At 50.2% G+C, this 26,676-nt stretch overlaps 9 protein-coding genes across 9 annotated transcripts; 5 read left to right on the forward strand and 4 right to left on the reverse strand.

The window, feature by feature from the left end:
- Positions 1-135: 135 nt before the first annotated feature.
- On the forward strand, positions 136-1,440 carry T069G_00077 (zinc-binding dehydrogenase domain-containing protein; the record flags this gene model as incomplete). The annotated part of the gene is made up of 4 exons (XM_056167287.1): positions 136-409; positions 504-777; positions 837-921; positions 997-1,440. 4 exons carry the CDS (start codon positions 136-138, stop codon positions 1,438-1,440), a joined length of 1,077 nt encoding a protein of 358 aa, XP_056032603.1.
- A 918-nt stretch (positions 1,441-2,358) lies between these two features.
- On the forward strand, positions 2,359-3,247 carry T069G_00078 (enoyl-CoA hydratase/isomerase domain-containing protein; the record flags this gene model as incomplete). The annotated part of the gene is made up of 2 exons (XM_056167288.1): positions 2,359-2,596; positions 2,658-3,247. The coding sequence occupies 2 exons, from the start codon at positions 2,359-2,361 to the stop codon at positions 3,245-3,247; spliced, it is 828 nt and encodes a 275-aa protein (XP_056032604.1).
- Positions 3,248-3,416: 169 nt separating this feature from the next.
- On the reverse strand, positions 3,417-4,106 carry T069G_00079 (dopa 4,5-dioxygenase family domain-containing protein; the record flags this gene model as incomplete). The annotated part of the gene is made up of 3 exons (XM_056167289.1): positions 3,417-3,694; positions 3,759-3,841; positions 3,928-4,106. 3 exons carry the CDS (start codon positions 4,104-4,106, stop codon positions 3,417-3,419), a joined length of 540 nt encoding a protein of 179 aa, XP_056032605.1.
- Positions 4,107-9,348: 5,242 nt separating this feature from the next.
- Positions 9,349-11,030, forward strand: T069G_00080 (major facilitator superfamily domain-containing protein; the record flags this gene model as incomplete). The annotated part of the gene is made up of 3 exons (XM_056167290.1): positions 9,349-10,287; positions 10,352-10,477; positions 10,551-11,030. 3 exons carry the CDS (start codon positions 9,349-9,351, stop codon positions 11,028-11,030), a joined length of 1,545 nt encoding a protein of 514 aa, XP_056032606.1.
- Positions 11,031-11,265: 235 nt separating this feature from the next.
- T069G_00081 (glycosyl hydrolases family 2 domain-containing protein) lies at positions 11,266-13,938 on the reverse strand (the record flags this gene model as incomplete). Its single annotated transcript, XM_056167291.1, has 1 exon — positions 11,266-13,938. One exon carries the CDS (start codon positions 13,936-13,938, stop codon positions 11,266-11,268), a length of 2,673 nt encoding a protein of 890 aa, XP_056032607.1.
- Positions 13,939-15,415: 1,477 nt separating this feature from the next.
- Positions 15,416-17,730, forward strand: T069G_00082 (fungal zn(2)-Cys(6) binuclear cluster domain-containing protein; the record flags this gene model as incomplete). The annotated part of the gene is made up of 5 exons (XM_056167292.1): positions 15,416-15,466; positions 15,602-15,631; positions 15,694-15,725; positions 15,812-15,871; positions 15,945-17,730. 5 exons carry the CDS (start codon positions 15,416-15,418, stop codon positions 17,728-17,730), a joined length of 1,959 nt encoding a protein of 652 aa, XP_056032608.1.
- A 69-nt stretch (positions 17,731-17,799) lies between these two features.
- T069G_00083 (glycosyl hydrolases family 31 domain-containing protein) lies at positions 17,800-20,331 on the reverse strand (the record flags this gene model as incomplete). Its single annotated transcript, XM_056167293.1, has 1 exon — positions 17,800-20,331. One exon carries the CDS (start codon positions 20,329-20,331, stop codon positions 17,800-17,802), a length of 2,532 nt encoding a protein of 843 aa, XP_056032609.1.
- Positions 20,332-21,059: 728 nt separating this feature from the next.
- Positions 21,060-22,970, forward strand: T069G_00084 (major facilitator superfamily domain-containing protein; the record flags this gene model as incomplete). The annotated part of the gene is made up of 6 exons (XM_056167294.1): positions 21,060-21,612; positions 21,685-21,782; positions 21,841-21,953; positions 22,007-22,192; positions 22,259-22,358; positions 22,416-22,970. 6 exons carry the CDS (start codon positions 21,060-21,062, stop codon positions 22,968-22,970), a joined length of 1,605 nt encoding a protein of 534 aa, XP_056032610.1.
- A 180-nt stretch (positions 22,971-23,150) lies between these two features.
- On the reverse strand, positions 23,151-25,322 carry T069G_00085 (homeobox KN domain-containing protein; the record flags this gene model as incomplete). The annotated part of the gene is made up of 1 exon (XM_056167295.1): positions 23,151-25,322. The coding sequence occupies one exon, from the start codon at positions 25,320-25,322 to the stop codon at positions 23,151-23,153; it is 2,172 nt and encodes a 723-aa protein (XP_056032611.1).
- Positions 25,323-26,676: the final 1,354 nt, after the last annotated feature.

Consider the following 26,676-nt stretch of genomic DNA (forward strand, 5'->3'; position numbering starts at 1 on the left):
CCATCTGTTGAACCATCTACAGATCAGCCGTTGTTTTAGTACCGCAGCCCAAAACTCGCTATTTCTCAAAGCGCTATATAGAGTTCATACATCGCTCTTACTTCCCTTTATGGGCAGTGCTATTATCCATGCACCATGGCCGATAGCATGCAAAACTATGGTTTAGTTAGGAAAAGTGCTGGTCACGCAGTACTACAGCCTATTCCGCTTCCACGGCTATTAGATGACTATGTGTTGATCAAAGTAGTCACTGTTGCCATTAATCCAACTGACTGGACGACTCTCGAGGCTACTGGCGATGACGGCACGCTTGTTGGTTGTGATTGGGCAGGCATTGTGCAAGAAATAGGCCCAGCTGTCACCAAAGACCTTCGGGTAGGCGATCGTGTTGCGGGATGCGCCCATGGAGGTAAGTCAGCCGGGCGCGTATATATCTTCTTATGTAGCAATCCTTTTTTGTAAGCGGGAGGGGGGGCTGAGCGATGTAAACTCACATATAGCAGGCAACGACGCCAATCCAGAGACTGGAGCATTCGCCCGGTACATCATCAGCAAGGGTGACCTCGTGGTACGCATACCTGATGCCGTGACTTGGGAAGAGGCAGCAACTGTAGGAGTTGCACTTATTACTGTGGGATTGGCATTATACCACTTTCTGAGATTGCCTTTGCCTGGCACAGATGAGAAGCTAATACAGGAAAGCGAGAGTGCTGCTCCAATCTTGATCTATGGAGGAAGTACAGCCACTGGCACCATTGCTATTCAATTCGCAAAACTGTAAGTGTTGCTGGTTGATAGTCTCTCAAAGCACTACTAAGTAGTTTGTGCGTCAATAGGTCTGGAAGAAAAGTACTCACGACTTGCTCGACTAAAAACTTGAAACTTGTCACAGACCGTGGCGCCGACATTGTCTATGACTACGTATGAGATCTCTCTCTTTTGTTCTTTGTTGCTGCTCACTACATAAAGATCTGGGTATTTTCTAACACCCAGTAGCACAATCCGAAGGTCGGGGAACAAATCCGGACCGACACTCAAAACCAACTGACGCAAGTCCTTGACACAGTCGCTATCGAGTCAACAGCGGCTATCTGTTCAGATGCAATCAGCACAGAGGGAGGCACTTATGTCAATCTACTTGGTATCAAAATCCCTCGACTAAACGTAGGGTCCATCTTCTTCCTGGGCTATAGTGTCTCTGGCGAGAGCTATATATTTGAAAGCGAGAGATACCCGGCGGAACCGACGTACTATGCTTTTGGCAAGGAGTTTCTTGGCATTGCAGAGAAGCTCTGGTCGGAAGGTAAATGGAAGTCACACCCAGAGCGTGTAGGACCAGGTGGTTTGCTCGGCGCTATTGCTGGGATGCAGGAGATGAAGGAGGGAAAAATTAGTGGAGAGAAGCTAGTATACCGCGTTGACGAGACTGTATGGCCATGAATTAAAATAGCAATGGATAGTACTACCAATACTAGGCCTAGAAGAAAGGTGTTATAAGTCATGTCGCAAGTTGAAAGTAAGAGTGGACAGAGTACCACAGGGGCTCACGGACGCAGCTTTGACCCTGACTCGACTGACACCAAACAAAACACAACAGACTTGGCTTGCGCGGCCGCTATAGGAACAACATCGCGAACAAGTCCATGGGCTATGTGATCTGGCTGCTGCGGCCGCGATCTCCGCGGAGCATGACCGCCGTCTTGGCTGGGTTATTTCATCGCAATAGTCCGTCTTGATTCTTCCATCTAGAACCGAGGAACCTTAGTCTTTTACCTTGGTATATCAAGAAATCCTGCTAAGCCAAGCTTAGTCACCATTCTTACCTACCTACCTGTACCAAACGACCACAGCCGGTCAAATCTTATTGTCAAAGGAAAACTAGGCTTATAGCTCTTTAAGGTATCTATGAAGCTAGGTATTAGCCAGCACAAATGCATTCCCATATGAGCAAAAATAACAATGCATACTATATTCGTCTACCGTTCCATCTTCAGGTTATAAGTGCCTGCGCCTCGTCTCTCTGCCTTGCTGATAGCAGCTGAAGCAGCGCAGGGGTGAGAATGCGGGGTCGGCTTCTCGGTTCACTACCTTGGTAGTAGACGGAGATTCCGGCTAATACTGTATCTGCGAGCTTCATTCGCTCCATCCTCAGGATCTGGGGTATCTCAGCTCCATGCCTAGGTTAGGCATCCCTTGGTAGTATTACTAAACCGGCTGCCGCTTACCGACCACCGCTTGCTTTCAACTCATAAATATCAAGTGGTTTGCTTGCCAGCACCACTCTTTCGAGCATGGCTATATACAAATCCAAGTGATGCCTGTTCTTTAAAACTGCTATAGACACATATTAGTCTCACCATGTCTTCACCCAAGTTTGCCCGTGCTCCGCCGGAGATAAACATTGCCAAAATATCCTTCCCGGCTCCTCGTGTGCTTCTCGTTACGATTTCGCGACCCAAGGCTCTCAATGCTATCGATATCAAGGGCAGCTGGGAGCTCCACTCGCTCTTTGAATGGTTTGATCAAGAACCCTCGCTATGGGTGGCCATCGTGACTGGAGAAGGGCGCACGTTCTCGGCGGGGGCTGATCTGAAAGGTAAGCATGAAAAGAACCCAATAAGCTGATGTTGCGATGTCTAATAATGAAATGTTTAAAGCGTGGAATGGCGAAATTGGATCAGGTAGTTTTGGAGAGATGCCGCCTTCCGGGTTTGCCGGCCTCTCTCGTCGCACGGGTAAAAAGCCGGTGATAGCTGCAGTCAACGGCATCGCATACGGGGGAGGCTTCGAGGCGACAGTGAACTGCGACCTCGTCATTGCGAGTGCAACCGCAAAGTTTTGCTTTCCTGAGGTGAAGCGTGGTGTAGCTCCGTTTGCAGGAGCCATGCCACGTTTGGTCCGTACGATAGGAAAGCAGCGCGCCATGGAACTGATGTTGACGGGACGAGTGCTTCCAGCCCAAGAGGCCAAGGAGTGGGCTCTTGTCAACGTAGTTTGTCCCGAAGGCCGAAGTGTTGTGGATGAAGCTCTAGAGTGGGCGAAGGGAATTGCTGAGAATAGTCCCGATTCTGTTATTGTGACTCGTCAAGGAATCAACTGGGGATGGGAAGGCGTAGGCGCTGATGAAGGGACTCGTATCAGCAACAGCCTGTGGCATCCCAAGTTGCTGGCTGGAGATAACATCAAAGAAGGTTTGAAGGCCTTTGTTGAGAAGAGAAATCCTAAATGGACTGATAGCAAACTCTGATGTAATCTTTGGGGGGTGAATGATATCGATTATCAAAAACTACTATACTATTCCAAACATAATACCCGTAATGAACAAGGCCGTATCGTAAAAAAATGGGATATAATAACAATAGCTCGCACAAACAGCCTCTCATAGTAGAGGGCCGAAGTGAAAACCGGCTGCATGCCTAAGACGAGCGAGCAAATATACTATAATCCAGAGGCACCTTCTCGCCCATCCAAATGGCACGCTGAGAATGATCACGATATCCAGACTCAGCTTCCGACACTCCCTCCTCAGGAATTGTGTTGGGGTGGATCAGAGCAGAAAGGGGGCCCCGCCATATGGCTAGCCAAGACACAAAAGCTCCGAATTGTGCTGGAGTGAAGACGTTTACTTCGAACATGGCGACCGGGTGTGGTCCGATTGGCCGGTCCCAAAAGGTGTAGACTCTCAGCTCCGGGACTTTTCATGCCAATTGCAATTAGTACATTCTTAGCACTCGTGGGGGTTGGATATATGTACTTACATTCGCGTCGGATACGTTCCCACAGCTCGCGCGCATATTTAGTTTGCTCCTTGCTCTGCTGGAAATAGTAGATGTGTATGTCGCTTGTTGAGCACAGGTTAGTGTCGGTTATACGGCAGTACGCCCATCGCGCGGACGGTGAAGAGAGTTCAATAAGACATTGACTTACAAGCCACCTCTTCGTCCGTTATCCAGTGGTTTAGTGAACTTGGTATATGCCTCGCTCAGGCTCTCGCGCTGAGGATTGACAAAACTCTTTCCATCTTCGTTTCTCTCATCTGACAACGGCGGGGCATTCTCAAACCCGGCTAGTGGAGAAGGATAAGTGTACTGTAGAGGGTTTGCCATTGTCAATTGATTGGAAGTAGAGGTTGAGGAACGTGGATAAATGAAGACGGATTAATGAGGCTGAGATTGGCGCGATTAGAATGCTATGAGGAGTAGATGGCGTGCTGTAATACGTCGGAGCACTTCGTAAACCGAGTGGGCGGATATTGTCGGTGTTTCTCAGCTCTTTCGATTGTTGTTACTCGATGCTGTACCTATAGTTTATAACTTACAGAATTAAAGAGTCGCAATCGACAAACGTCATTTAGTTGAAGAAAATTACCAACAAAGAAAAGAATGAATTGATTTGTAATTTCAAGGACTCTTTATGAAGGCACATGCGTAAATGAAGCTGATGATTCCATTGATAAGCCCCACCACGGACGTGTCGGGCTGCGCATCTTCACCAGCAGTTGCAATACTGGAGTGTGGAATATAGATGCGAGACGCTGCTGCTGCTTGTAAATGATGTATGAGAATTATTTAGTAATAAACGATTTCTGATGCTTACAAAGTTTGATTCTTAATGCTCTGCGCCGCCATTACCGATTGATTCATACTCATCAGCTAGTTAGTTGACAATATCCCACATTAGTTTCCGGTGGTGGGATAGGCGTAACGCGCGGTGAAGTCGTGTTAAAAATCGCAGCTTGACTTAATCGGTTTCATTCCGTTCAAGCGTCTTTAAACAAATAAAGTATCAGCTACTATAGCGATATTTTCTCTAGTATTTACTACTATACCTACATTTCTCTAATAACTGCTACTATATTTATATTTCTCTAGTACCTGCTATTATAGTTATGTAGTAAAATTCGGGTGCTGGCTGAACAGGCGTTCCTCTACGAAAGGACTACTTGATGAGCCGATTGGGCACTGATATTACTGAATATATGCACTTATTCATCTTGCGGTCTCGCTTTTTATGACTTCCGCTTGGGAAGGTTAGTTGGTGTTACCAAATCGGGTAGACTACAGTAGGTGATCAGCGCAATGAAGATGCAGTGCGGAGAGACGGAGTATATAAGCATATATCAGCGGCATTACGGAGAATCCTTCCAAGCCAGTATGCATGATATTAGAATGGGAAAAGTCTATTTGTGATGCCTTTTGCCAATTACCTAGGCAATGAGCGCTCCAGCACTGTCCAGAAACGCATCATGCTGGTCTTCACAACAGGTCTCATGCCCTGCAGCCGTTGAATTGGATTCGGGGAGTCAGTTGACAAAGCTCGAGCCGTCTACGAAGAACCTGCGACACCAGCTTTTCCGGTTTGTTCCGGCTCTCACAGTTAGAGGTGTGCTAGAATTGGTTCTCTTCCTCTACAACAAAACCACATTCAACCCATAAACATCACTTTAGTGAACAGCGAGATACTCACCGTAAGATACAGTAGGGACGTTTGCCATTCGACCGAAACAACGGCCCAGTTTCGGCTCTGGGCTACTCCGCATTTCTGTTGCGGGTCACTTTCGGTAACTCTCCGTCGGCTATTGCATGTCGGCAATTGCGCTTATTGAGACTTTTGACGCTATAACTCCTCGTATCCACGGACCAACTTTTAACGTGGATGAATGGCACTTCCCCGTCAAGGGTCAAAGGTTATGTCATTCGCGTTGTGGTGTGAATGGACGTCTAGATGAGTGACTCAGGAAGGCTCTCCTGCATCATGATGATGGCAGAGCCAAGTAGTGCGGCAAGATTCGCCAGCGGTTGCATCGTAATATGTACAAGATCCCGATTCGAAATGGGTTAAAGAGTCTCACATATAGAATGCTTCCATTTGCAAAGAAGCGCTTCTTGCGGAGTAGTCTGACATTTTCTTTCCCCAACAATGTGGAGATGCCCCTGACATGCACGTTTTCTTAGTTCGCATTTCGTCACGTTCTAATGTGCTCTTGGTTAGCATCAACAAGAAGACTTTCAAGAAGCCGAGCACATGTCACTTGAACGGATCCGGCAGCTATTTCAAGGTTGTCAACTGCAACCAAGGCGATACCTCTATCGAAGTTCACGTATTCGATGTCAAATTGTCTCACCGATTATGAGAGTGTATTAGTTTCTGTCTTGTTTCAGAAACGGGGCCGGTTTCTTCTCGATTCCGATAGCTATCATATCTCATCCAGCCTTGTTCTAGATAATAAGACCTACATCATCCTTTACTCTTCTTTTTCGGGAGCTCACACAACGGCTCGATTTGAGCCCACAATTCACGATCCAAATGAGCCTTGAGCCACAGTGCATGTTCTGGTTGCTCTCTTAGGAATTCGATGTGCCTTGAGACGAGGGGTATACCTTGGCGGAGGAAGGACCTGATAATTTCGCGTTGGACTTTTGGGTCAAATTTCCCATCTGGACCTCTGAGCAGCCGAGGTAACTTCCTTGCTTCCCATGTAAATGGCCATTTCTTGAGCTTTTCTTGTATCCTGAGAGGAAGATTCACGTTCATATGAACACCGGGAGCTTTATCAGCTTGGGCTAAGGTGAGATCAGATGGTTCAAAGGATCCAACTTACAAAGACTCTCCCATCCACTTATACCATATGACTGGTACGCTTTCCTCTTTAACTGTGTGATCATGGCCGTGGTGATAATTAGAAGAAAACATCTTGTGTTCTTGAGGCCCAAGTCATCGCCGTATGGGTACATGCGCTCTTGGCTGCAGTCGAAGTCCCGTTTCCAGTGACATTGATAAACGACATTTTTTATGAAGTCGAGTTTTTCGTCACAATCTCTGCCAGGCACAAGACGAGTAACCGACTCCGGAAAAATCCGTACCTTAACTTCGAATTTTGCCACGACTTGCAGTGTTTCTGAGTTCTCCATTGCCAGGTACTATAACAATAGAGCTTGTGTGATTCCGAATAAACGTATCTTACGTACGATGAGGTACGATTTAGCAAATCACCTGCATCTTTATAGCAAATTGGTGGACGTCTCAATGGAAAGCAGGCGGTCGCTATATTTGATAGGAGATCTAACTTTTCTGATGCGTAGATATAAATCCCATCAGCAGCCAACCTGGAACCTTATCTTCAGCCAAATGTGGTGCGAATGTGTGATTTGTGGTTGAAGACACATTGAACTGTGTGGCCGGAAAACCTTAGTTGCCTCATGGCAGCCAAAAAAAAAATTTACGGGCTTCGACAGGGTGTGCAGGGCTGAAGAGGAAATAAAAACAGAACATAACATCGTAACATGGGTATACGAGTATATGCTTAAAACTAACTACATGCTAATTGGTGTGCATGTGAGGCATATGCGTATTCATCCTTCCGGGTAGAGAATGATTTTTTCTCCAGAGATACGAATGATGGCGGGTAACCTAAGTAAGCCATCCTGCGGCTGTAAGTTCAGAGTACCGTTCCCTGCTGCCCATGTTGTACGTCCCAGGATTCCAAGACATGCGTACGAGTAGTGAAGACTGGAAGCAGAAACGATATCTATAAGGTCGGCAATGCGCCAGAGTCAACCACGTCTTGTCATAATACGGAGAGTCGTGCCGAATGTCTGCCCAGTAATAGGAAGCAAAACTCTCCGGCTATTCGCCTAAATCTCTCCCAGGCATCACCAGAAAAATCTTCACCCATCGCATCCGAGTCAGCTGGATGGCATGTTTTCAGCTACTTACGGAGCACTGGCCATTAAATAATATTTTAGCAGGCCAGCACCTCGTACAAGGTTGATGAATGTGACTATGCATCTGGTGATATTTCACCCAATTCAGTGGAGACATTGAGCCTCGTATACTCGTATTAGCCTAAATAGAGAATTTGCGGAGAGAGCCCATCACTCTTTTTTGTTTTGTCCCTGTTCTCAAAAACCGTCGGACGCACACACACAGAAACAAAACGGGCTCCATTGACGGCATTCCATCGGCGAAATAGTGACCATGACGCCAGTGCCGGCGCGCCGGCCAAGCTAGGAATTGAATCCCCGGCTTTGGTTCGCTCTTCCGGTCAGGGATTCTTGGCCCAGAGTGAGCGTGGGGGGTAGCAAGTTTGCCCAACCAGACCAGGGGCGGCGGGTTCACCACCAATCATGTTGGCTTTGCTTGAGGGCATGGTCCGACGCCTCACTGCTCGCTAAACCGACGGCAGGCGGAGGAGCATTTGCCGAGTCATTAATGGTAGAAGAAGCAACCTCTTTGGTTTGTAGATGCTGAGATGGCTGCTGTCGTGAACCGGGCTGATACTTGTAGTTCACTCAAGGTTCGTGAGAAACGTGGACGGAGAATTAGAAGCAGATTGATGGTCAAAGAAGGCCGGCTTAAATGTGGACTTGGAGGCTGCCGTCTCAGAAACACATGGCGTCGGTGTGTGACCATGCATGATGCTCATCCAGTCTCCAACTTTTTTCTTCTTCCCTCTCGTGTTCCTCCCCGCTTCTCAACGCCACAAGAGAAAGCGACCAGGGGATCTACAATCTAGAAGGCTTAAAGGCCAAGAAAAAAAGGGCAGAACAACTCCACATAGGCGGCGGCTCTTGTGCTGTGGCTTGGAGAAAAAATGCCGCCCATAGTGCCCAGGTGGCGTTATTCCCGTCCTCAGGAGATTTTTACACGGCGCCCAGCCTTGGCCTTCGGGAGTTTTTTATGTACATGTAGGCCTAAGAACGGCGTTTGAACCCGCGAGTCGTTGGAATTAAGCTATACCTGTACAGATACGTAATAAGAAATTAAGGTCAAGAAGAAGAAAATTCTTTTCTCGCTAGCTAACCCCATCAGCCCTCTCCAAATCTTCAAACGCCGCCAATTACCGGCGAGTTTGACTCAGGTTCCTCGAACTGACTCCACCATCATCATGCGTCCCGTCAATCACTTCTCCCAAGGCAAGCCGGGGGTGTTCCTCTTGTGGCTGGTCTACGCTGATCTAGGCTGCCTAGAAACGGGGATCTCGTTCTCCATATCTCCATACCTCCATACCGCCGGGGAAGTTGGGGGAGCATTGACGGGTAAGCTGAACAAAGTATGGATGTATCTGGGTTAATGGCGGGGAGACTCCGGGGACTGGATTCAATACAACGCTGCTACCACTGTTCGGGTTATTATCCCCCTTGTTCGCCACGACCATGTGACGCTTATCCGTTGGGTGTCTCAGTGCTACCCAGTTTCTGAATTCGTGCATTATATAAAAGCTCTGCCCTCGGTACTCCAGCAGCCGGACCTCCTCTGGTGGTCCTCGTCCTGGAATCGTCGTTTTGAGGCGTTGTTGAAAGTCTTTGCTTCTTTTTCAGCCCGTCAATAACCTTCTTCCTTTTCACAATGACTGACGACATCTCCCGGGCCAACGACCTGACTCTCGAGGCCGAGAAGCAGAGAGTTGAGAATCTCGAGCATGCCCTCACAAACGATGTGCCGAAGCCTCATCCAGCTGCGGCCATGGATCCGGTGCGGCGAGCTGAAGTCGAGAAGAGCCTCAAGCGCAAGCTTGACATGCGCTGTTCGCTCTTCATTCTCATCTACATCATGAACTACTTGGATCGCAACAACATTGGAGCGGCGCGTCTCAAGGGTCTGCAGAAGGATCTCAACCTCACCGACACCCAGTATGCGACATGTCTCAGCATTCTGTACGTTGGGTACATTCTCATGCAGGTCCCGTCCAACATGTTCATCAACCGTATCACCCGTCCGTCCATCTACATCGGCTGTGCCATGACTCTCTGGGGTCTCATCTCCACCCTGTCTGGCCTTGCCAATGATTTCAAAGACATGGTTGTCATTCGATTCTTCCTGGGCTTCATCGAGGCCGCCTTCTTGCCAGGTGCTCTGCTCATCCTGTCCAAGTGGTATACGCGCCGCGAACTCACCACCCGAAATGCCCTCCTCTTCTGTGGCAATCTCATCTCCAACGCCTTCTCTTCGCTGGTGGCCGCTGGAGTGCTGTCAAACATGCAGGGCGTCTTGGGTCACGCTGCATGGAGATGGCTGTTCTTCATTGAAGGCGCTGCCACTATGACTATTGCAATCTCGGCAGGTTTCATCCTTCCTGATCTGCCTTCCAATGCTCGCGGCTTCACCGAAGAGGAGAGGCAGGTCGCTCAGTTGCGTATGCTTGAGGATGTTGGTGAGGCGGATATGGATTCCAAGGAGCAGGGAGTGTTTGACGGTCTCATCATGTGCGCCAAGGACATCAAGGTGTACATCATGATGCTGACACTGACGGCCTATGTCGTTGGTCTGTCATTCAATGCCTTCTTCGTAAGTTCTACTACTACCAGATATTCAAAACCACCAAAATGGCCTTTAACTAACAAGCTGATAGCCCTCTCTGACCGGAACCCTTGGCTTCGCCTATGTTCCCACTCTCCTCATGAGCTCTCCTCCTTGGGTGTTTGCTTGTCTCGTCTCCCTCGCTGTTTCATGGAACGCCGATCGCACACAAGAAAAGGTGAGTTACCGCTGCTCCTCTGCATATTTACAAAATGTCGGGTGCAATCAGAAACTAACTCATATTGCTCTAGTTTTGGCACATCACCGGTCCAATTATCATGGGAATCATCGGTTTCGTCATCTCCATGTCTACCCTCAACGTCGCTGCCCGCTACGTCGCACTGTTCCTGCAAGCTGGTTCCTATGCCGGCTTCATTGTCTTCTACAGTTGGATTAGCTCCTCATTCCCTCGTCCTCCCGCCAAGCGTGCCGTTGCCATTGCCATGGTTAACGCCTTCAGTCAGCTCGGTAACGTGGCCGGCTCTTACGTCTGGGCTCTGACCGAGAACGGATACCGCAAGAGCTACGGCATCGTTTTGGCCATGTTCGGCGTCACCATTGTCGGCAACGTCTTGTTCAAGATGATCCTTAACAACCTGAACAAGAAGCTTGAGGCGGGCGAGATGGCTTGGGAGGCCAGACCAGATGTTACTGAGAAGACGGCGCAAGCCGAGATGGAAGATTTGGACGAGGCCCTGAGGATGAGAAAGGGATTCCGATACCTTGTATAAGTTTGTTTTAATGATTATGATAAGACGGGCTGCTCAAGCATGTAAGAAGATAGCGATGCATGGGCAGAAGCTTGTAATGTAAAATAGCATGAAACATTACCTTTTGATATGGAGAGATGTACGACTTTACGACTGATTAGCAAAGATGAGGAAATAAGAAAAGAATTTACACATAATTTCATTAATAATTATTCGTTGACTATAAAGAGGTATTGCAACCCACGCTTTACTGCAGCTACAGCTTAACAGTGGTAGCCTTGATATTCCTGCCACTGACCTGGATGCTGTCACCGCTTGCATCCCATCCTCCTACCTCAAGCTGCAGCTTCTCCTTTGGCCACAGAGTCACATAATTGTCAGACCAAGAAACGGGGTTTACATCGTTACCGCTCTTATCCACAAGAGTTAAGCGGATGAAGACAGCAGGTACAGAAGACTTGTTTTCAAGAGTGACTGTGCGAGTGTGTGTTCCCGGAACGCCAGCCGCATGTCTGGTGCTGCCAGTCGTCACAGAGACCTGAGCGGTAGACAGCTTGGCGAGAGGAGTATAGTCGACAAAGCTGGTGACTTGAGTGTAGTACCAAGTTGAACCATCCCAGTCGAGCTTATCGATGGAGTTGGTGATCCAGTAAACGTTGCGGCTCAGGACATTGCCCTTGCTGTCAGAGAGAACCAGGCGCAGGAAAGCAACGCTTGACAGCTTGTTGACCTGGCTGGAGATGTCGGCGACCTTGAAACCCGAGTTGGCCTTGGTGTTGGTGTTAACAGACTGCTTGGCGATTTGTTTGCCGTTCGTGTCGATGAGCTCGATATCGACCTTGCGCGGACCGGTTTGGTCCAGTGAGTGGTTGATGGCCCAAATTTCCTTCTTTTGGTAGTTGTACGCAACGTGCTCAAGTCGAGAACCGACCTTGGTGCCGAAATAAGAGCCAGCAGGGTGCAGGTAGTAATCAAACTGGTTCCAGTGAAGACTTGGCCAAGCGTTGTTGAGCATCCAGTAGATGTTACCGGTTGCCGGGCGGCTAGCAGTCCACAGGGCACCAAAGCCCTCGTACTGAGCTCGGGTTGCTTCGTAGTCCATCATCTGGGCCTTGAGGAGATAGTCGTCCAGGGAGGTGGGGGCGCCGTAACGCTTGAAGAGACCTTGGTTGTAGATCTTTCGGTTATAGAATGAAGACACGTTGGTGGACATGTGGAAGAGGTTCTTGTTAGGGTTCTTCCACAGGTCGTCTAGATCGCTCTGATTGAGGAATCTCTTGAGGGAGCCCAACTCGGGAGTACCAACGCCAGATCCCAGCTCAGAGCCGAAGCCAAAAGCAGCACCCAAGCGGTCCTCGGAAGGCTCAGTGTCGTACCAGTAGTTGGGCGGCACCCAATCATAGGGGCCATCCATCTTCATGCCACCAGGGCCGATAAGAGCTGGGTAACCGCGCTTGGCAGCAGAGGCAATGATGGGAGTCTGCCAGCCAGCATCCTTCAAGGCGTTGACATAGAGCTCAGTTGCCTCGTCATTGGGCCAGAAGTCACTTCCCACAAGGAATGTCAACACGCTGGGGTGCGGCTGAAGCATGGAAGCCTCGTGAATCATGCTGTAGTTGGCGGTCTGGTAGTCGTTGTCGTCCCAGACGGGTGGCGGGAAGATGGCAAGTTCATCGTTATAAGCCCAAGCCTCCCACTTGTCACAACATTCCCAGCCAGGCATGACCATCAAACCGTACTTGTCGCAAATCTCGTACAGCTCTGGGTGTTCCAACTTGCCCTCGAGACGGATGGTGTTCTGGTGCATGTCCAGCATATACTCGACAATGCGTGTGAAACGGTCGCTATCCCATCGCAGGAACATATCAGCGCCGTAACCACCGCCATTGACTTGGAAGGGATGGCCGTTGACGCTGTATTGAGTGTCGTTGTACGAGTTGACAAAAGAAGTAACTTTGCGCACGCCGAAGTTGGTTTGAGCTGTGTCTGAAACAGCCTTGTTGACGGAGAAAGTGACCTTTGCGTTATACAGAGGCTGGTCACCCCATTGCTTGGGCCACCAAATCTTTGGGTTCTTAATCGTCTTCGTGAACTGAACAAGCTTCTTCTGACCAGGCGCAAGCTTAACCGTCTGCTTCAGAGGCCCTCCAGAGCATGAGTTTCCAGTTACAACAGCTTCGGCGTCGAGAACAACTGCAGTGTTCTCCAGGTTCTGGGCTTCCGCACGGATAGTAACCTTGGCAGGGCTGCTCTCAACTGGGTCGTCAATGTCAACTACCACACTGATGGGGCCCATGGAAACGGAGCCGGTCTCTTTGACGGTGATATCACGCCAGATTCCCGATCCGTTGTCGGCCGGATACGGGTTCCAGTCAACGTATCCAAGTGCGAAATCGTAGAGATAGTCTGTTGGGTAGACTTGGACGACAAAGGCGTTGTCTTTGGCGGCGAGGCTCGTGATGTCGTAGGTGCGGCCGGCATAGGCACCAGCCTGGTATTGGGAGTCGGCAATTTGCTTGCCATTGAAGAAAAGATCGGCTTTGGATGTAATTCCGTTTGTTTGCAAAATAAAATGCTTGCCCTTGGCGGGAGAGAGCGCAAACTCGTGGCGGTAGATCCAGGGCACCGAAAACTGGCCCCAGTTGAAGTGATTCATGTTGTCTGAATACCACAGATCCTCATCCTTGTAAATTCCAGCATTGAGAAGACAACCCATGAGGGTGCATCTCGACGTGCCTGCATGATACCATGATGAAGTGTCAACACCGGGTTTGGACAGCCCCTTGAGGTCCTTGGACACTGCCGAGGAGGAATTGATATCCCAGTCTGGAATAGCGACCTTGTCACCAGCTTTGGACGTCAACGGATGGCCAGTTGCAGAGGCAAGGCCGCTGCCCAGCAGAAGAGCTGCGACGGCTTTGGCGATCATGTTTCGTGGCCGCGGTTTGGAGTAGCCTTGACCGTCTTCCCGGGTCTGCACAGGGTCCAAAGTTTCCCGGGTCGCGATCCGGGCCCTCGGGCCTCTTTATAATAAACAACAACCATATCCATTCCTCTTTCCTCATGGGGCTATTGCGTAAGTGACTCAGTAATTAGTACTACTCGCACAAACCTTTTCAGGAAAGAAGCGCTGTCTGCTGAAGACGCCGTAGTCGTACATGCTGCTGTACCACCAATTTTCCGTCTATTGTTCCTTGTCCTACATGGATGGCGATTCCCACAAGCTCTTGGGCGTCGAGCATTGCCAGGGCGTAATACAACGTTACCTTACTAACTTGGAAAAGCACAGAAGGCCTCGGCTGCCCATTGAGTGGGCGAGGTTGCACCCTGATTTGAACTTGGGACATTCTGGCAGCTTGTTCCTGACGAAGCGGGGAAAGCAAGACAAACCAAGGCAAACCAAGGCAGGGGTCTTTTTACAGCTTGTTTACCGCATTTACTTGCTCTAACCGTAAATCTCGATGCAAGTAAGCATATCAGGCGGTATGGGCTGACCTTGTCTCGTATGGGGAACGGTTATCTTCTCAAAGAGGCAATTGATGTGTTTGGAGTCTCACTGCGTGCAGCATCACCAGCAGCTTCACACACGTGCTTCTTGAAGTTATGGCTACAGCTCAGCCACAGAGAAAAAAGAACTGGTGATGCCCAGAAATGCCAAGTCACGATGCCTTGATCTCTTGTGCAGATCAGCCTGGCTGTCTGTTTCTGTCTCCTCACTCTCCGCAGTGGATCCATTGATAGAGACAGACAAGTGCGGAGTAGCTTGAGTTGATGAATTTTCCACCACTTGATAAGCTTAGTTCGGCAAACCATCGGCCGACCAGGGGTTGTGGTAGCAATTCGGATACGAAGCTGCAAAGTCTGGGGTCAAGGTGGATCATTCTGGGAGTGATTGTCGTAGGTACTGTAGCGCTTTGCAAGTAATGTAATTGTCATCGCCAGCGGCTTGATACGTATTACACGAGACGGATTGATGATTGTCCTGAGAGAAATGTAACTGTACACATACGAAGTAGTCAATTGCCACTGGTGTTAAGACTTGAGACGGAGGAACAGCAACAAACCGATTGTCATCGCACTCTGAGCATCCAGCCTTTCTTTAGTCATCCGCGTGCGACGGTCTCAACTCCAACCCCCCACTCATCTAAACCTCCTCTCGTGGCGTCCTGATTGAAACGGAACTTTGCGTTTCTCGGATCATGGCCCATGCCAGAGCCCCATCGCATCGGCTCCCATTGCCGTCGATATCCTTATCGCGATGACAAGCAGCCCTCATCTGCCCAATGTTGCATCAACCATATCCATATCCATATCTCTGATTAGCCGTTTTCCCCGCCGCCATGGGACAAGATCGTTCAACCGTTGTACTGTAGCAACTTGACGCGATTCGCCCACCACAGACAGCCATGGAGACCAAGCAATCAGACACCCCACGTATCCGCAAGAAGAGGATTCCGGTAAGCAAATCTGTGCCTGTATTGGCATTAGCACTGCAGATAGGCGTACGCCGCTGTCATGAGGGGCGTTCGGACCGCCACCATGTCACGTTGATATCTGCTCGGAATGGTCCGTTGCTGACAGTTGGCCGACAGAAATCGTGTAACGCATGTCGTCGATCCAAGGTGAACCCTACTTAGAGTTGATAGCTTATGTTTTGGAAACGATAGTTGACAGTTAGACCAAGGCTAAATGCGATGGTAAAAGGCCTTGTTCACGGTAAGTTGTTCCGGCTGCATCGACTTCCACAAGAGGAGACGGCGTGACACCTCGTATGCCTTAACTCAGATTAACGGTTACATCAGATGCTGCGAGCTGAAAAAGATCTGCGCCTTTATCGATCCTCCGAAAGAGGCCCATCAGCTGTACGTATCCTTGATCAGTTGGCCGACGACTGCATATTCTTGCATCACTAATCATCACATCTCAATCGTGTAGTCGAATAGAGGAGCTTGAACAACAGGTTGCAGCACTAAAAGACCAACTTCGAAGACCTTCTTCCACACAAACCGGCTCTCAAATTGAGACTAGCCACACAAATCTCGGTCAGCATCTGGGCGTCAGTTCACAGGTTTCATCAGACTTGGAGCATGGTCCCTTTGTTCCAGCAGCTCAGTTCAACTCTGGTGAATTAGCCCTCATTCGTCCATCACACACAGAATCACCGACAGATACCGTGCTATCCAGTAAACAAATCAAATCCAATTTCGAGATTGGGTCTGTCACATTACCCGATTGTGTCGACGCCGGGCTGCTGAGCATTGAGCAAGCCGAGCAGTACTTTTCCATCTTCTTTCAGGGATGCGACCATTCTGTTCCAGTCTTTGATCCCCGATATGACTCGTTTCAAAGCATCCGTGCAAGAAGCAGTCTGCTTTTCAGCGCCATTTGCACAATTGGCTGCCGCGTTGTGACTGGAACCGACACCCAACAATGGCACATGCTGGATTTCCATGTCAAGAGAATGCTAAACTGCGCCTTAGCAAGGCCAGCAATGGCTTCTCTGGAAACTATTCAGGCATTGCTGGTCCGTTCATGCTATGCATCTGAGAGATCGCTTCTCGTCGCAGCCGCAACACGCATGGCTCTTGATCTCAATTTCCCCGAGTCCTACGACGAGATGATCAATCGGTCTGCGGTGCTGGCAACACGAAGGCCCTCGGCAGGAATCGATGAAGAAACAGTCGTTTCGATGCGAAGAGTCAGGACTTGGCTCCATCTGTTCGTCCTGGGCCACATCTTACATGTCGATGCTTCTGATCTACCGACATTCAAGTTCGTCGGCGATTCACGGAGAAGCCGAATCATTCTAAAAAGCTCTGCCGCAACTGAACTCGATCTTTTTTTGTTCTCCCAGGTTGAACTTAACGTGATTCGTGGCAGAATCTACGATTCACTGGCTAGCCATGTGGGCTTTGGTGATGAAGACATGCTTGATGTCGTCCGTGAAGCTAGAATTGACATATCTATATGGTTCGACGACTGGGCACACATTTTCGAGAAGCACAGCATTCAAGCACCTTGGCTTAGCGTCAACCTCCGTGTGCAGAAATGTTGGGCTGAAAATATGGCTCTATGTTGTGCTGTGAGAGCAACCGGCGTGGAAAATGTCGACTTCATGTCGCCTGCTCAAAAATCGGTTGTTGCCATGGCCAAGGACGCTTTGGAGGAACATCTGGATATAATGATTGAGGAACCAAGATTATATATCCGCAACCTGCGATTCGCAATGGACTTTGTCTGGGCAAAGTGTGCATTTTGCTATTTACTGCTTCTCAAACTTTCTATTCTGCTACCTGAGAGCAAGGGACGTTCCAGCAGAGAGCTTGTAGCACATGGCAACATCCTCTTAAGTGAACTGAGCGAGGCAAGCGGCGGTAATCACAATGGAAGCCGGAGTAATACTGGAAAGCAATATCTACAACTTCTCCAGACCGGTATTGAGAAATTCAGCAGCGTCACTCATGAAGCTCATAATACAGCCCTGAGCATTGCAAATGATGAAAGCTTTTCATCCCGACGAACGCCTGGCTATGGTACACAAAATCGGATGGAGCTGGACTCATTTATACCTGAGCAGTTTATCTTTGAGTGGGATTTCCCTGGCCTCACGCTTTTTTCTTCATCCGCGATCGGCGTTGCCTGGCTTGATGACATACTCGTCGAGGCACTTAATGGGGGCGAAGATCTATTCGGGTGGCTACCGACTGACGCTGAGAGCTGAAACATTTTACGAAATATTAATGTCTATTTATAATGATATGTATTGACTTGCTTTTATATCCTGTGTTAATCAAAGTTCAAATCTCTTCCTTCCCTCATCATCTACACCCAAGTCGCGAACTTGTACGCCATCAGTCGAACGAACCGCTCTTGCGTCTCCAGGAGGCAGCACAACAACTAGCGTTTTCCAAGGCGCGACATATCCAGATGTTTCATCTCTAGAAAATTCGACCTTGATTTCTGACCCTTCAACCGAATATGTGATGCTGTATTTGGAGATTTTGTTCTTTGCAACAGCAGACACACCATCATCTTCGTACCATACCGTCTCATAGCGCTTCGAGCTAGATCCTTGACGGGGAGGGAAGATTTCAATCGCGCGATAGTCGTCCAGAGGAAGATTCGCGACGTTCTCTTTTTCTCCAGGGGACAAGACCTGCACGTCTCTTCCTACTGGGATCGCTGTTCCGACCTTGGCAAGCACTGGAATGCCCGCGCCGTGCCACTCTGCGTCAATCGTAGCCCATTGTCCTGCTTCCAAGTACTGATAGGGAGCTTTGAGATTGATGTAGCCTTCATCTTCATCCGAGGCCTTGGGAAGATAGACTCGTGCCTGCGTGGCGCCGGGCTCGTAAACACCGCCAACCAGTAGAGCGTCGCCGAGCCAATATTGTGTCTCGCCTTCTGTAATTGGTGCCGTCCATACTTCTGGATCTTCTTCATATCCCCAGCCAGTCCAACGTTGAGGTGGAATAGCTGTTTGATGGCTCTCCAGCATCAAGGAGTAGATGTAAGGGATCATGGCGTATCTGCGCTTGATGGCTTTGCGAACCAAGTGAGTAATTTCCGGGTACATCCATGGCTCGATGACGTCTCCGATGTTATTTTCGTTGATTGTCTTGAAGCAGTTGATTGCGAAGCGCTGAGAGTATGTACCAATCTGAACCCACCGAAGGAGTAACTCAGGCGATGGCTGCGGGCCTTCGAATCCTCCAATATCGTGGCCATAGCATTGCATCAAAGACATGCCCGCGTTGAGCGCAAGAGCATTGGCACCCTTCATGCTAGCCCAGCTGGTGGTGTTATCTCCGCTCCATGAACTACAAGCGTATCTCATAGTGCCAGCAGTTGCACTTCGAGTAAGAACAAAGGGGCGTACATCTGGATCGACGTCGACGAGGGCATCGTGAGACGCTTTTCCATGAAGCTCAGTGTGCAGGCTCCGGCCCCAGAGACCAATCTGCGGCCTATCTTTGACTTCGTCCCTCACTTCGAGAGAAGGCTCGTCTAAGGCACAGATCCAGCCGTCATCAGTAACCGTATACTCATTGTTGTCGTTCCATATGCAGTCAATGCCTTCCTGTCTGAGCTTCTTGACGCCCTCGTACCACCATTTAAACCCAGCAGCAGAGGTGAAGTCAATGTGTCCACCTTCAGCGCTTTCACCTCCGCCGGCACTCCATAGTCGAGTCACCGCCGTCTTTTTCGTGTGAGGGTCGATGAACAAGGCATTTGCAGCTTTGAGCTTTTCATACTCTGGGTGAGTGGCAATAACATAGGGCTTCACGTTGGCGATTAGTCTCATGCCAAGCTTGTGATACTCCTTAATAAAGGCCTCTGGATCCGAAAACCGATGGCGATTCCAGGTGAAGACGTTGCGTGTTTTCGGCGGCTGCTCTGCCACTGTATAACCAGATGACATTTGATACGCCGAGCATGGAATATCCTGCTCCTTCATCTTACGTGCAAGATCAAGCAGCGCCTCGGAAGCTGGAGGGTTGTCAAGCATGGAGTACTTCATACCACCAGAGAGGTACCCAAACGCCCATCTTGGCACAAGAAGAGGAAAGCCAGCAATCTCCGCATAAGTGGTAACAATGTCCCTGAGAGTTTTCCCAACAATGATGTACTCTTCCAACCCTCCATAGTCTTGTCTCAACACCTTGTAGCGACCCCACATGCCGTCCATCTCAGCTCCAATTGAGTACGAGCCTCTCGAATGAGTCGTCGAAAACAGAGCAAGACAACCACTCGGCGTCGCATTAATGAGAAGTGGAATGTTTTTGTACAGCGGATCAGTGCGGTAAATATCATAGCCAAAACTGTCCGTCGCCGAAAGCTCAAATTTTCTCCCAGCCAGGTTCATGGGAGCCGCCTTTTCGCCCAGGCCGACGTACAGGGTATCTCTATTGTAGCGCGAATAATGGGCAATGCCCTCGCCGTCAACCACGTACGAGCGATTTGGCAAATCTTCGTGAAGAGGCCCATTCTTGCTGCCGTCGAGAGAGACCGAGAGCAGTGGTGAAGACTCAGTCCAGTCAATGGAAGCCGTGATTGGGCCGATTTTGATCTTCTTTGTTGTGCTGGTTGAGGAAACATTTACAGATGCAGCCTCTATCTGCTTTTTCAAGAGGGGCACACTGGGATGAGGGGGCAGAGGGTGAGATTTAGACGTGAAAGTTGTGCGAAATACATTAGGGCGAAGAGCGTCGAGTGTGAATTGAAAGGGAAGTTGAGAATCCGTACAGTCGAGCCGCAGCAGCTTGTCTGAAGAAGCTGTGTTCTCCGCCCAGGATGACGGGACGCGCTCTTGTTGAGGCATGTTGGAGATGCTGAATGGATGGTAGTTCTATTTTAAAAATACAATCTCAATTAAGGAGAGGGAATAGCAAAGAAATTGATACATGAGAAGGCCAAGATGAGGAGGGCGTTGGAGTTGATTTATATGTCGATACTACACGTGTATGTATAAAGACATGGCACTGGTGGTCCCTCAATTGAGCGGATCACGCTGCGTGGGGATGAAGACCGATTTCGGGCTTCTTTATTTCCTGTTGGGCTGCAAGACACTTGGTCTACTATTTACCGATTACAATCCAGTTTCCTAGACCAGAAATATACTTTACAATTACCCCTTGTAAGCTCTATTCCTCCCATCAACGGTCGCTTCATGAACACGGAACATGGCCGTCGGCTATCTAGCAAACGGGCAAAGCTGAAAAATCTCCGCTGAGGGGCAACCACGAACGGAGAAAGCTGATTGAAACCCGACGGAGAAATCTCACCATGTCCGTCTAGCCTATCAAACAACGAGAATTCTTCCCCGCATTCTGCTCTTACAACCATAATGTTTGCCCCATGGGGTTCTGTGGCGCTTTCAACGGCTTATGCGAGCCCTTTTGCATGTTAGACCGGGGAAGAATCAGGTGAACTGTGGGTGTTTATAAATATCATAGAGGATTGCCTGCAACTGGAGCGGTCAAGCATGGTGGTCTGGGCCACATCATCGTTCTCTTCTTGTGTCGATCAGTTCGTGTAAGAGATATCATCATGGCAACTCAAAAGGACAACCCAGATATTATTCACCTTGAAACCAACACGAACCAAGGTGATTCCAACTCCAAGAACATCACCAGCGAAATCACCCCTGTTCCGAAACCAAACACCGACTCTTCTTTCACGGGAAGAGACAAAGCTGCCCAGTTTCTGAAGCAAGCCAACCAGGCTACCATCATTGTCACTCCTAGCGAGAATGCTCGTGTCCTCCGCAAGATCGACCTTCACCTCCTCCCCATCATCCTCTTCGTCTACTGTCTCCAGTCACTCGACAAGACAACTCTCTCCTATGCGTCAGTCTTTGGCCTCATCGATGACACGCACTTGGAAGGCCAGGAGTTCTCATGGCTAGGCTCCGTGGTGTATGTGGCTCAGCTGGTGTTTCAGCCGCTGGTTGCCTATGCCCTGGTGAAGTTGCCCGTGGGCAAATTCTGTGCCACCATGGTGTTTTGCTGGGGAGCGGTGCTGTGCGGCATGACGGCTGCGAAGAATTTCGGAGGTCTGATGGCCGCGAGATTATTGCTGGGAGCGTTTGAGGCTTCGGTTGGTAAGTATCTTTCCTTTCTCTCAAGTGATAATGGCAGTTGTCGAATTGTGTTGGCTAACTGGTGTTAAATAGCCCCGACTTTTATTGCAGTCGTACAAATGTGGTACCGCAGAAAAGAACAGACGACTCGAAACGCCTCCTGGTATGCAATGCTGGGAGTTGTCAACATGGTAAAGCCGCCACCGCAAGTCCACAACGTAAACTGGATAGCTTCTAATGATGATATAGCTCGGAAGTCTCCTCACATATGGCCTGGGTCACATCAAGTCCACCCTTCGACCCTATCAAATCATCTTCCTCTTTTGTGGCTGCATCACTGTTGCTTTTTCAATAATCATGTAGTAAGTGGAACAATACTCTCCTTTATCTAAACACGTATCTAACGAGTGACTAGCCTTTTCATGCCCGACTCCCCCATGGAGGCAAAGTTCCTCAAAGAAGACGAGAAACTCATCGCTATTGAACGTCTGCGAATGAACCAGATGGGTATTGGCTCCGGCGTCTGGAAATGGGAGCATGTTCGCGAAGCCATGCTGGACCCAAAGACGTGGCTCTGGACCTGTCTCATGCTTACCATCTCGTAAGTTTAATACAACTACCACTAGACTCAACAACAACACGACAACTAATATTGACGCTGTAATAGGATTCCCAGTGGTGGCATCTCTACCTTTGGTCCGCTCATCATTCAGTCCTTTGGCTTCAGCTCCTTCACCACGATCCTCTTCAATATCCCATTTGGCGCAGTCCAGATGATTGCTACACTTGGTGGTGCTTGGGTATCTGACAAGATACACATGAAGTCCGCCGTTCTCTTGTTCCTATGCCTTCCTCCCATTGCGGGCTGTGTCATCCTTCTCGTTACCGGCCGAGCTCCATCCGACCGAGCCGTTCTCCTGGTTGGCTACTACATCATCTCCGTCTACCCTGGCATTTCTCCTCTGATCTACTCCTGGTCAGGCCAGAACACTGCCGGCGATACCAAGCGCAAAGTGACTACCGGCATGCTCTTTGTGGGAGCGAGTGTCGGCAACATCATCGGCCCGCAGCTCTTCAAGCCCAGCGAGAAGCCGCGCTACGACCGCGGTTTGCGATCGAATCTTGCTCTTTTCGTGGTGTTGGCAGTCCTGATTGTTGCGGGTATGCTTTGGATCAAGGTCCTTAACACGCGGCAAGCGGCGAGACGGCGGGCGCTCGGCAAGTCAGAGGTGATCCGGGATCTTAGCATGATGGACAGGAAGCGAGGCGATAATGAATACGACGAGGAGATTTTGAACATGGGTGATGATAATGTTGGGGACAAGGCGTTCGAAGACGTGACGGATTTGCAGAATGAGGATTTCATCTATGTTTATTGATACTTGTTAACGAGTGGGTATATTTATCCTAAGAAACTACCGATATGCCAAAATCTATTTATAATGTTTGAGTTGAAAAGTATGTACAAAATCTATATGGATTATGAATGCGTAATTGAGGCAGGATAAGTGACTCCCTAAAATGAATCATAATGAGCAGCACTCGCGGAATTCCTAATACTAGGGAAATAGTCCCAGTGATGATGCATCGGCTTCATCGCCACTCAGGGGGGTAGTGCGGGCCCTATTCGACGGCATCTTCCGTGTGCCATCTCCGGTTATGCTGGTTGCGGCGCCCGTCCATTCAACCATGGTGGTGCCGCGGCGAAAGTGCGATGCCAAATGCTGGACCCTCTCGTCCCAGCTATGCATCTTGAGCTGGCAGAAGCCGCACACGCTCTCATATTTGTCTTGGCGATGCTGTAAGAGGTGGAGATTCGGCTTCCACCCGTCCCACTTTCGGCAGCGATGGAACTTGTGTAGATGCTGCCATAAATGGTCCTTGCGAGTAAATGTTCGCTCTGACACGGGACGCTCGGCGCAGGATTGGAACTCGTGAGCTTGCAGATGCTCCTCCGTTGGCGACGCCTGACCACAAAATATGCACTCGGGCTCACTGTGGTTGACGCGCCAAACAAGATGTGACTGTTCCTCTGGCAGAGGAACCTTGCATATCCAAGAGTCGAGGCCAGGGAGATGAATGGATCTCTCATGGCGCACCCAGTCATATTTCTTCTTGAAGCTCTGGCGGCAAAAGGTGCACTGAAACATGTGGGCCTTTCCACGCTCTGCCGTCACTCCCACAGCGGCCCTTGCATTGGATGAGCCGGCTATCAAGTCGCTGTCGCCGCCATGGATGGAACTATGCGCTGATAGGGAGAAGATGCCCGCATCGTCAGATTGATAGAAGGAAAAGGCAGACGATCCAGAGTTGGATGAACCCTCGTAACGACCCGTAGGTTGCTGGTTGAAGATGGCCGACTCGCTGCTGGCCGAGGAAGGGGCACCGTCGGTGGCATAATTGCCATCAAAGCTGTAGAGGTAAGCATCTCCCTCATCAACCTGGTTGGAAATGGCGTTCTCGATGGCTGATACCGAGACTGGCTCCTCATTTGGTGGTGAATGCCTCCAGCGCTCCATTGGTGACATGCCAGACAAGAATGTCTGTGGCATGGGAGATCCTTGAAGAAATACTTTGCTACTGTTGTTGAAGTGTGACTGTGCAGTCAGACGATGGCGGCGCCTAGCATTGGCGAACCAATTGATCACCTGCGTCTTGCTGAGGCCGCTCTGCTCGGAAAGCATAGACTTTTCGTCTTCGGATGGGTACGGATGTTCTTGATGAGTGGCGAACCAGTTTCTCAGAACCCTCGTCTTCTTGACGGACCGAGTGCTGTTCCTCTTGTGAGAGACGGAAGACGATCGAGTTGCAGTTGGAGCAGTCTCTCGCTCAATGCGCCATTGCGTTGTCCCTTCGCGAGTAGTGGCATCGTCGACTTCCTCGCAGACACCGTGCAGATGGCCAATAACGGGGAGAACAGTCTCGTATGCATTGGCATCTCTCTTGCTTCGCTCAGCAAGACTGCAGTCACGGTAGAGGGCTACGCAACTAGAACAAGAGCTGACGGGGTTTGGGTTTGCCTCCGTGGTCTGGAGGATAAGGCACTGGAGCCGTTGGCGTTTACAGTAGGTGCAGGGCACAGGCGGCCGATGAGCGCCGTTTTTGATGAAGAACTCGTCGATGGCGTTGAGGGTCCTGGAGTTGTCTTGCAGTGACTGGTGCTGCTGCAGTTGAGGTTGAGCCTCAGTTGCCCAGAAATGTCCGATATCACTTAGAGGGCCCGGAGCAAGCGGAACCGGAGCAACACCGTCAAAGGGAGAGCCGGGGCCAGGGAAGACGCCGGAGTCGGTGTGGTCGGACCCCAGCTCGTACTGGAAGTCGGGGAAGCTGGAGCCTCCACCGGCCGGGCTCGCATACGGGCTGCCGGCATAGGGATCGGAGGGGGAGAAGAAGGGCGGCCCAAACTGGTCCATGGGGACCGGAGTCTGCAGCTGGCGGGGAAGCTGGTCTGAGGCCTGCTGGTGCTGGTCGAATGGGAATTGCTGCTGAGCCGGCGGTTCTGGTTGAGAGTGAGGGTGAGATTGAGAGCGAGAGATAACGTGAGGCTGGAGCTGGGGCTGGTGCTGGTGGTGCATGAGGCGGTGCTGATTCTCCATCTGATTCTCCATCGTCGCCCCCATCCCCGTCCGTCCTATCTCCATTCCCATCCCCATCTCCAAGCCAACGCCCGCCATGGCGAGATTGCCGACGTTGCCCCGATGCTCGTCCTCCAGATACAGGCCGTCCTCCATAGCCAAGATCGCGTAATCGTCCGGCGTATGTAAGCTAGGCGCTCACCGTCTCACGACTCGCGGTCCGGCCTCAGCGACTCGCGGTCGCCTGTCTCGGAGTTTCCAATTGAGTGTCTCACCAGCTCCACGGCCCGGATCTTGTGCAGCAGTCTCGTGTTACTGCTGCTGCTGTCACTGCTATCTGCCACTCGTACAGGGCTTCCAATCTTCTGCAGGCTAGCGGCCCAATCCCTCGTTAGTCTGCTCGATTCAACATGGATCGACTGTTTCGCAGCGCTTCGGTGCCTCTGGCCGGTGCTCAGCTCGGAGCCAGCAAAAGCATCCACGGGCTTCCAGCTTCGGCGCCTCGGTCCTTGTTGGCGGGTCTTCCGTTGGAGTCTCCGTCGGGGGTCCTTTTTTTCCCCCTTCAGCTGCTGTCCGAGCACAGGATTGCGGTTGGCGGAGGGCGGAGAAGGCGCACGCTTGGATGGTGAAAATGTTCAGCATCTGTTTTAGTCGTAGCAGGAGGGCGCTTTTTTCCTTTTTTTGGGGGTGCGGTATCGCGGGTAAGTGGGGGAGCACGTGCACGGTATCTGGCCAATGCGCCTTCCGCCTACAGACACTACAGACATGTACAGCGCTAAAAATACAGCGCTTCCTCAGGGCTCTGGAGGGTTCTAAAGCCGTTGGCGGCGATGCTCTACAGCGGGTGATTGCGCCTAATCGGCCGAGCGGCGCTTACAAACTCGTGTGAATGGATGCCCGATAATAGCACCCGTGGACATGGAACTTACCAGGTACCTGGGTACATGGGCATCTGGTGATTGTGACGATGCTATCATTGATCCATGCGTACATTCGACTTGTACGGGGTTACTTACGCCTTCTTCTACATCTGAAGAGGGGCAATTGTGGCCTGAGGGAACTTGTATTTGTGATCAAGCCTTCAATTGACCTCATGAGGCGCCTTCTCATGACAGCAAACAGCAGGGAGAAGCGTGTAGACGTATTTGATAGTACATGTCGTGTTAGGTATATGTACATCTACGTGTACATGCGCACGAACGTAGCATCTCCGCCCACTGTTCCCAGTTTTACAGTGGGCAGACACGTCTCTTTACAGCGCCTTACAGCGCCTGACAGCATCGTACAGCGGCAATGCGCCTTCTCCTCCACATAAAGAGGGGCGGCACTCGACTTTATCGGCGCACCACCACATGTACCGGTACTTATCGGGTCCGATTACAGCACAAGGGAGGGAAAAAACGACATCCAAAGCACCATCAAAGAACATCAACAAGTCGAATTACAGCCAACCGGACAACAGAAACACTCCAGCGCATCGGAGTTTGTTCCGCTCACTCGCCAAGATTCA

Source organism: Trichoderma breve, chromosome 1 (assembly GCF_028502605.1).
Source record: "Trichoderma breve strain T069 chromosome 1, whole genome shotgun sequence".
In the NCBI taxonomy this organism is placed as follows: domain Eukaryota; kingdom Fungi; phylum Ascomycota; class Sordariomycetes; order Hypocreales; family Hypocreaceae; genus Trichoderma; species Trichoderma breve.